The 9,974-nt window shown below is 39.3% G+C and overlaps 1 protein-coding gene across 5 annotated transcripts in view; it reads right to left on the bottom strand.

Annotated features, from left to right (window-relative positions):
• Positions 1-1,272: 1,272 nt before the first annotated feature.
• The window catches only part of EMCN (endomucin), a 103,127-nt gene continuing 94,425 nt past the window's right edge, over positions 1,273-9,974 (bottom strand). For all 5 annotated transcript variants that reach the window (XM_047856778.1, XM_047856781.1, XM_047856780.1 and 2 more), the window contains 2 exons: positions 9,589-9,662; positions 1,273-2,101 (listed from right to left, as the gene is read on the bottom strand). In XM_047856778.1, the coding sequence (XP_047712734.1) occupies positions 9,628-9,662 (35 nt within the window). In that variant the 3' untranslated portion in view covers positions 1,273-2,101; positions 9,589-9,627. The remainder of the gene's footprint in view (positions 2,102-9,588; positions 9,663-9,974) is intronic.

The following is a 9,974-nucleotide window of genomic DNA, read 5'->3' as shown; positions in this document are numbered from 1 at the left end:
TACAATAAGTCAGGCATAAAAAGTAGATCATCTAAATCAGATCATTAAGAAACATCTGATTAATGGCAATTGTGGCTTGAAAACAAAACACCCTACTTTAACAGAACCTTAAGTTGATTTATAAAAACGTAGACATTACCTACGAAAGAGATTGATGCTGTAAAATGCCACTATTATCTCTGCAAAGTCTTCAATCCTCTTTTCACTTTGGCTGTTTTAAAGATTTAATGCTAGATTTGTTAGTATAAAGCATATTCTTCATATGAAATTCTTGAACTAGAACGAATTCCGTTCTTTTATGACCGTTAAAAAGCTTTCCCTTTTCTGCACCTTGTAAACTCTCTTTCAACAATACTTATGAAAAGTCAAGAAAATGGTTTTTCTAGAGACCAGAATAATATATCACTTGTAGTCATTTAAATCGCAGAAAAGTTTGTTTCTTTGCGGTACATTTTGTGTAACAAGGTTTCTGTTGAGGGACTCAGTAGAGCGTTCTATGGGTGTTGGGATATTTTCTTTCGGGAGACACTGCTCTACTCATTGCTGTTCCCATTTAAAGGCTCGTAGGTTAGAGTTGACCATAGGCAAGGCATCCCTCAAGGGAGATGCATGTCAGAGATCCTTGGCTTTTTCTCTACCTTCGTGCTTGCTTTTTCCCTGCCCTCCTCCCCCTTATTCTCCATGTCTCTTCTCAAAGAAACACAAAGAGGCATCATTCAACAATATGTTTGCTTGGTGTCCTTGATTAGACATAATCCAGACATCAGGAAGCTAAAACCAAGATGATTATTTATATAATTCTTAAAGCTGGAAGTGTTGAAATACACTGTAAAAAATGAACTTTTAAAAAGCAGTTTTAAATACAAAATTCTGTCTCTATTACACTGCCCTCACAACACTAAGGTAATTTATCATGGAAAGCGGCTTAGGTAATCATAAAAGCTAAAGAGCTTCCTGCCACTGGCAGCGCATTAGTTCCAAGGCTTTCCATAGAACTTCAACCAATATGACATTTCGATCCCTTGTGTCCAAGAAGTGGTCAAGTTTGATCAGTCAGCTTTCAACAGAAGAACTGGCTCCTGATGGAGGGCAGCTATAATCGTAGGGTTTTTTTTTTTTTTTTAGGAAAGTGATATACTGAAAAGTCATATCATAGTTATGTATTTATGAAGTATTGGTTTCTACACACTGGACGTTTGACAATGATTGCTAGAACAAATCATTACATTTCTAAAAAAAAAAATTAAAAATGCACAGACTCTATCAACCAAATGGATTATAAGAAGTCTCACTCCTGTTATCATCTTAATGAATGCAGTACAGAGTGTCATAAATGCCCTTACATCCTTGTCACATAGTGTGAATTACAAATAGAAAAACCAAAGAGATGTTAAATTGACTTCCCTTTAACGGAGTCTGATATGTGAATCCTTTGTTCCTTTCTCACTTATTGCAGATGTCTTTCATTAGTGAGTTCTCATGTTCAAATAATCAGCACCCAAATATTCAAGATTATGGGAAGACAATACCATTGCCATTTTCACAGTCACATTATGATATTTTAGTGTGTTGAATATAGTAATTATTTATTAAAAGTAACACATGAAAATATGAATAAAATACCTTTATGTACAAAGTGGCATGGCATGATTTCTACCTAAGATTTAATAATACACTTGCAAATTGTCCCTGCATTAACATAGTACAAAACAATAAATACAAACATTAGGTAATATGAGAACACCAAGAAAATAGGAAAGTCTCCACAGATAGGAACTGCCGGCTCTGGAAACTTTCAACTCAAGGGAAGGTCATGTCATCAAGGAACCCACCTACCTGGCTGTCAGGTTAGCTGCTCACAAAGGTCCTTCCTAAAACTCCCAAGCATGTTCTTATAAAATGTAGTAATGTGCTTTTCATGTCACAAATGATGGGGGAGGCCCGGGCTTCTTCGGATTCAATGAAATTATTGCATGCCATCTGGACATCACTTTATTGGGACAGGTGACTGGCAGACTGGAGAGCAGGACTGGACATCAGGAAAGAGTCCACGGAGCTTTCTCCCTTGCTACCCCTGGAGCACAGAAGCTGAAGATGAAGCCTGTGGGGGGAAAAAAGTTCAGACTGCAAGAAAGTGAAGAAGATGCCGGAGGGACCATTTCTTGTTAAGAAATATGAGTGACTTGCTTTTTTCCACCCGATGGAATCACTTGACTGTCTCACAAGCACTTCAAAGTCAAGGTGTCTCAAGGGACAACACTCTACAGTAGCCTGACCCCCACCCCAGCCATGGTTTCCCGTCTCCTGGTTTCAGCTACTTGCAGTTGGCCTCGGTCCAGAAGGAGAGGGTCCTCCTTCTGACCTATTGATCAGAAGGTCAATAGCAGCCCGAGGCTATATCACCACACCTATGTCGTTCACCTCACTCCACCTCATCAAGTAGGCATGTTATCATCTCCCATCATCATAGGAAGGGAGCGTATAGTACAACAAGATATTTTGAGAGAGAGAGAGAGAGAGAGACCACATTTACCTAACTTTTATCACAGTTTATTTTTATAATTGTTTCATTTTGTTATTCGTTAATGTTGTTAATCTCTTACTGTGACTTATTTATAAATTAAACTTCATCATAGGTATGTATGCACAGGAAAGGAACACAGCATGTACAGGGTTTAGTCCTATCCGTGGTTTCAGGCATCCACCGGGGTCTTGGAACATGTCCCCCATGGGTAAAGGGGGGCTAGTGTACTGCCAGCCAAACCTGTTCCCTCTCACTGCACAATTCAAATCTCTACTCTAACCTCCATGACCAACCCAGGTACTCATGCTGGAAAAGTGGGCACACCTAGACTTGTAATCTTTGTCATTCCCCACTGCCCACATTCAATCAATCACCACCTCTGGAAAAGTTCACCTTCCAGACTTTTCTCTACCCCGTTCTGCCTCTTCAGCTCCATCCCTACTGTACCTGGAGAACTGGCGAAGCCCTTGTGCCTTTCCTAGGGAATATTGCAATAATTTTCTAACTCCTCTGCTTCCAGTCCTACTCCTTACTCTTACCCCTCTTGAATTAATCTTTATTGAACACTCAGTGATGTGCCTCAAGCACAAATATCATCATATTCCTCTTCTGATGAAAGTCCTTAACTCTACCCAATCATTAATGGGAGGCAGTTGGCGGTCTGTTCCTTGGGGTGACAACGTGAGTAGATGTTTATTGGCCACTTTCATGCTTTGCTGCTTGCTGTGTGTTTATCGGGGTGAAATGTGAACAGACAACTCTCCAATTCTCCTTCACAAGAAGGAGAGCAGGAGAGCCAGGGCTTTATTTGATCACTTTGGGATTTCTTCTTTGCAATGCAGAAACAACTTTCCGTGTTGGCCCCCAAAGGAGCAGGAGATGGGGGCTTCTGTGCCTAAGTGGGAAAAGGGGGGTGTGGTCTGAGCTGGCAGGGCTTAGACGTTGTTGTGCTGCTGATGGCAGTACTCGTGGTTCCCGAGAGTCTGGGTGGGGTGCGCAGTGGTGCCAGCGGTTAGAGACCTGCACCCTGCTCGTTCATGGCATGGTTGGTGGAAGCAGGGGCTTTGGTAGGGTTAGTTAGTTACGCTGCTGCCTCGCATGGGGGCAAGTTAGGCACTGGTGGCCATAGTGGGGAGTGCTTTGCAGAGCAGGGAGTGGCCACTGGATCCATGCTTTAGGCTATGGGAAGGATTGTAGAGCAGAGTATTTCTGATGTCCTCTAGAGCATCTGCAACCGATAGATGGTCCAGTATACGGTAGAGTGTAGCATAGCTCTGGAAAGAGCACAATGATTCTAGGCATGACTGCAGAACAGACTCCCCTCTCAAATTTGGAACTCATTTCCTGGGTATTTTCCATCCAAGTTTGCAGGAGGGGGAGGTCTCCCCAAATGAGAAAATGTCTTGATGGCAGTAATGGAGGAGGAAAGAATCTGATTTTATTCTCCTTAGAAAAAGTATTTCATTTTCCTTTCTGAAGTCCTTGATGACTTACCATGGGAAGCAAGACCTCCCATGATCTGGGGCCCTCTACTGCTTCAGCCTCATTTCCCAGCCTTTGTGGCATTGAACTATGATTCTGGACCAGTGTTTCTCAAGTTATCTAGGGTGAAGGACCAGATTGGTTTCCAAAAATTTCTAACCGGCTGCAAACTGATATTTCAAAAAATACAACAACAGGAACAGAATGTTGCAGCAATATCAGATTGCTATGACGACTTTTAAGGGCTCATTCTCAGTTTCTACACTTAATCTCACCACGGAACAGTGTCAGTGGTTCACTGACCTAGCAACAGATGTGCACAGCACAGCACAACGCTAACCAATTATTTATAATTTCTTTTATATTCACGCAGTTTCTTATCCTGTAAGTCTCAGCTCAGATACCATCTTTTCTAAGCGATTGGCCATTAAATTTCAAGGTACCATGTTTAACTTTACAACCACTGTCTTATTATTTACCATATTAAAGTCCAATTATCTTCCTTACATGTATTGCTCTTCACTTCTATAAGCCCCTTGAGGACAGCACATGTCATGAGCCTTTTTACACTTGTCCTTGAACTTGGCCAAGAGCAGCGTCTCTGTCATTTTTTAACTGACCCATACTCCTCTGTAGGTGAGTCCCCAGGTAAAGTCAAAAGTTTGCAGCACAGACCATCTAGGTAAACACCTGGATTCACGTGAGTAAGATAATGCTCACGATTAATACCATATATTTTTTTCAAGAATCAGCAAGCAATATGAAAATAAACTGGAGTTTTGGTCAGAGTATATTCCACATTGAAAATCTTTCTCGAGAAATGGGTTTTGCTTCGTTAATGATTTTTTCCATGAGTTGGCAGTTTCAATTTGAATGTCTACACCAATATCAGTATTTGCTTCCTTTCCAACATTATAATCTCTCTAAATTTAGTGTGTTGTCTTCAATAATGATAATGCAAGACTTTAAGGTCCTTAATATCTCACAACCCTAAAATTTTATAAATTTATGATCCTTATAAAGAATAGAATGATCATTTTTGTAATAAAGTATCATGATAGATTCTTTACCAACGCTGACAATACTTTATAAACAAAGAAGCAAAATAGGCTTAAAAGAAAAGATCTTTCTATCTTGGTTTTATAGATGTGGAGCCCAGTGCAAAGCATTATTAAGGAGTTTGTTCAGGGCCATACCGTGGATCAGAAAATAAATCTCTTTCATGATCTTTTCTTTTTAGTCCCAGCTATTTCATCTTAAAATGCAAGAAAAATAATTGAAAAACATGCTAAGCTCTTCTGGAAGTTCACAAAGGTGCTTTTAGATGTTCACGGTACCATTGAGAAATGACAGAAAGGATGAATTGTATCTGGGAGAAAAATGAAAATAAGTAACATTCCATAATGCTGAGGGTCTGTGGGATGAGACTCTCATAAAGTCACTGGTCTTTCCAGACTTTTGGTTCTTGATCTGAAACTCCCACCACTTCTTAAACTGTCAGGAGGCTTGGAACAGAATGGAGGGGGAGCCTGCTGGTGAGGGAGCATGCATGTAGCAGGAGCTGCCTGCCTTCCTCTAGCACAGAATTGGTGGTGGAACAATCAAATGCTTTCTGTTCAGTTTTAAATTTGTTCCCTCCCCCACTTAACCTATATCTTGGGTGTGTTTGCATGTAATTAAAAAATCATCTTGAGAATTACTTTTGCTAAGTTATATAATGTCACTGATTGCATGAAGCATAATTTACTTGAAATTTCCATACCATTAGACGTCTAAACTGTTTCTAAATGTTTGCTACTATTCTTTATATATTAATCTTTAGTCACATTTCAAATCATATCCTTATGAAAATTTCCTAAAAGTGAAGTTACTGGGTGACCAATGTGAATCTTTTAAGTCCTTTAATAAAAATATTACCAAACTCTTCTTCAGAAAGATTAATCGAATTTAGATTTTCATTAAAAAAATTTTTTTTCCAACGTTTATTTATTTTTGGGACAGAGAGAGACAGAGCATGAACGGGGGAGGGGCAGAGAGAGAGGGAGACACAGAATGGGAAACAGGCTCCAGGCTCTGAGCCATCAGCCCAGAGCCTGACGCGGGGCTCGAACTCCCGGACCGCGAGATCGTGACCTGGCTGAAGTCGGACGCTTAACCGACTGCGCCACCCAGGCGCCCCTCGAATTTAGATTTTCAAATGCAGCATATGACATTATTTGCTTCACCAGTATGATTTTTAAAAATTAGAAAAAAAAGGTTTAATTAAATTGAAGGTTATAATTTTTTTGGTCTTAATTCACATTTTTTAAGATTTTATGTAACTCTTCTGTAATTTTACATTATCATTTCTATTCCTTCCTCTATGAATTGCCTGTTCCTAGCCTTTGCTCATTTTTCTATTTCCTAATCTGTATAATGCCTTTGGTATATTTAAGAAGTTAATTATTTGGTCTCATGTTTTTGACAAACATTTTCCCAATTTGTTTTTTGTTTCATAATTTTCTTTATGATAATTTTTTTTGTGCTTGGAAGTTTTAAGTCATGATGTGGTAGAATTCCTATCTTTTCCATTGAATTTCCTTATACTGTTTTGTGTTTTAAAAAATTTTAATCGGTTACTTAATAAAACATGCATAAATTCTTTTACTCTCTCTTTTTGCATCGTTCTTTTTATACATATTTCCCCATAAAGACATTATTAGCTAATGTCCCCACCTCCATGCTCATTATTGACCAATTTGCTCAGACCATTTGTTGGCATCAATAAAAAAAGAATATACTTTGCCTGTTCCACGTTTTCGCATGGAAATTTTGGGCTTAGCAGAAGTTCTGTGCGACAGCAAACCCATTCCTCTAGCCATGTCATCCTTACCACTCCCTGTCGTAAGAGAATTAATCTCAGAAGAAGATAACAGAGCACATTTACATTATAAATGAGCCCACATATATCTAGAATTGCATACCATTAATATGTTTCTAATCTTTGATTCTGGTGGCCTTCAAAACTTAACAGAAATTATTTCCACATTAATAGCTATTTTGAAGGTGGTACCAGGTAATAGATGGGACCAAAGTGATTTATATAGGGAAAGTTTAAGCTGATGTGATCCTTTTCTTATTCTTAAAAAGTTATGATCCCTAATTGGAGCAATCCATCTGCAGTGAAAGGATAATATTTTACTGAAGCCCTTACCAATTTTCCTCTTGTTGGTATAAAATCTCCGGGATTTTAAAATCTGTTTGAATTGATGAATCAGTGTCAATCATGCTCACACAGCTTTTAATTTTTTTTTCTCTAATTATTATCTTATTTCTTGTATGTGATTTCATGTTACCACTAGGCAAACTTTGGAGAGGGCAAGAATCATAGGTTATAAGTATTTTGGAATTCTTCTCTGCCCTGCCAAATCACATTAAATATAATCCTCTGCACAAAACAGAGGACTGATATATGAAGCAGCAAACATTAAGTTTATCCAGAATTTGATTTTGAGACGAAAGATTTTAACATTGTGAACTTTGCTACTCCTCCACAGTTCCAAAATTCCCCACTTCTTTTCCCAAAGCTTCTGGTTCTGATGACTACATTCCTATTTATTCTGAATCTCTTGAGTTGATATCTGATTTCTAATTGATAATCTAGAAAGTCATTGCTCACTGGTTACTGCGTTCAAAGTACAATGATTGCCAAGAGAAATAGACTGAAAAAAAGTTGGACAAATAGTCGAATTGATGTGTCAAACTTGTCTCTTCCTGTTCTGATCTTTACTCTTCAGAACATGGTTATGTAACTCCAAAATTACAGAGACGAGAGACAAAAGCTACTTATTTCTGAGAATTTAAAGACATGAAATTAAAGGCTAGGAATATTTTTTAAAGTATAAAAAATGGAAAGGAATCGGAACTGGACAAAAGTTTATTTTGTTGAGCTTGTTTGGGTCACCACTATCCCTCACTTCTGTATACCTTTTCTTTCCAACTGAAAAGAAGACTTTGTCTTCTGCCAAATTGGACAGTTGGTCACTAAGAGTTGAGCATTTTGATAATTTAGAAAGCATCTTTTGACTAGCCACAAGGTTGCAAAGGAACCCTAGCAGGCATGAGAGCAAGTTTTCCATGTACTAGGTAGGTTTGGACCACCTGCCTCCACAAACTTCTTAAATTTCTTAGCTTCTCCAACTTTGCATCTAAAAATGTCCATCGCGAAAGGATAGGCAGAATCTCAGATTCTTCTCTTTCTAATCCACCCTTGCTGGCTAGAAAGGGATGGAATCTGACACTGGTATTCACATCTGGATGGCAGTCCTCTGTCTCCATCTCCTGCTACTGGCTGGAGAAACGTGGCAAGCATCATTTATTCTACAAGTGCTCTCTGAGTGTCCGTGACAGCGCTGTATTACTAGCTGGGTAGTAGACATAGGTAGTGGACACGAAAATAATATCCCTTCCTCTGGACACCACCCAGAGTGCCTACCATCGTGGTCAGGTCAATTCTGGGCATATGCGTATTTGTTTGTTCTTTTGCTTTTTTACTGTTAGTTGCCGAAGGGTAAATTCTTCTGCAGGTTCTAAAAAGCATCAAACGCTAATTGTGAAGGCACTTAATCAATGCATCTTGTGAAAACTAAACTAAAATAGGAAGAAAATCTTCTTACTCAATTCTAGGAAAGCAAAAGACAATCTCATGCTAAACCAAGAGGGTTGATTCTAGCAGGCAAGAAACTGGCCTGAGCTGTTTTACTGAAAGAGGAAATGTATGTGCATTGCACGGACTCCGGACTCCCGGTCAAAGCACAGAACATACAGAGTAACAGTGTTGCTTGTAACCATAGTTTTGAGAGGTTTCAATTATTTATTGAATCACATTTGCTGCAATGAGATTGCTCATTTGCATCTGTTCTCATAGAGACACTGGCGGGCTCTGTGTCTCAGCTAGTTATTTAGCAACACTATGCCTTCGTGACCCCGCTGCATACCAGAAACCCCAGCTGAGACTACCTTTTTGGATCACCTTGCTTAAGGTGCTTTGTATACACATCCATGGTTCCTGCACCCACAGGGAAAGGATGTCCCGGTGCAGTCTTTACAGAGGGAGGACAAATGGACCTCCTACCTCCCTCCTCTGAACCCCTTGCCCTCCGCCAGTCTTTGGCTGGGATGCATCTCCTTACGTTAGCGCAGCTGCTGTATCACATCTTTTTCTTGCAATAAACTGAAAATTTGTAAGCATTGCCATTCTGGTCCTTTGAGTCTCTGTTAACAATAGAACCCTGTCTAACTGCCACTGTTAGTGTGCATATTCTGACCGAGGTAAAGGCAAAGTGCATTTACGTGAAAACATTGCCAATAGGCAGAGTGAATTGTAGCAGGCAAGGCAACTGGAAGAATCTTCTATAGCCCCCAATATATGCAGTTCTCTGGCAAATCTTCTTTGTTTTTAGACAAATAGATAATGATGGTCTCCCTGACACAAACCATTAACTTTTCAGCTTGTAAAAGTCTTTCGAGATAATCTAAGCTACAGCACTCTAACAAAGCAGATATTAATGAGCATCTCACTGAATGAAATTAAGAAAACTTACATATTTATTGCCCAGGTGTGGAGAGGATTCGTCAAGCTGTCAGTTCTTGGTTTTTCCTTGTGCAGAGTGCTCACCTACAAACAAAAGAAATGTTTTGATCTCTAAGCTCAGAGAGTGAATAGGGATGAAAATAAGGTTTCTTGGCTTGTTTTTTTATTTTTCAAGGAAAGTCCAATTTCCCTGCAAGAATGTCATTAGAGCCACAATCTGCCTCTTGGTATCGCCTGGAAATTGTTCACCAAGATTTACGAGCTTTGTTCCACCATCATCTGTTTCCACCCTAAAGGTGCAATGCTCAACTAATTCTCTGGGAGCAGGGGTTGTGAGTCAGGAAGTGATAATAAGAGAGGCACTCTTGGGAATGAGTTATAGTTTTTTGCTTGTTC

Source organism: Prionailurus viverrinus, chromosome B1 (assembly GCF_022837055.1).
Source record: "Prionailurus viverrinus isolate Anna chromosome B1, UM_Priviv_1.0, whole genome shotgun sequence".
Lineage (NCBI taxonomy): Eukaryota > Metazoa > Chordata > Mammalia > Carnivora > Felidae > Prionailurus > Prionailurus viverrinus.
Note: the sequence above shows the minus strand (reverse complement) of the source record. Positions and strands in the feature narration are given on the sequence as shown.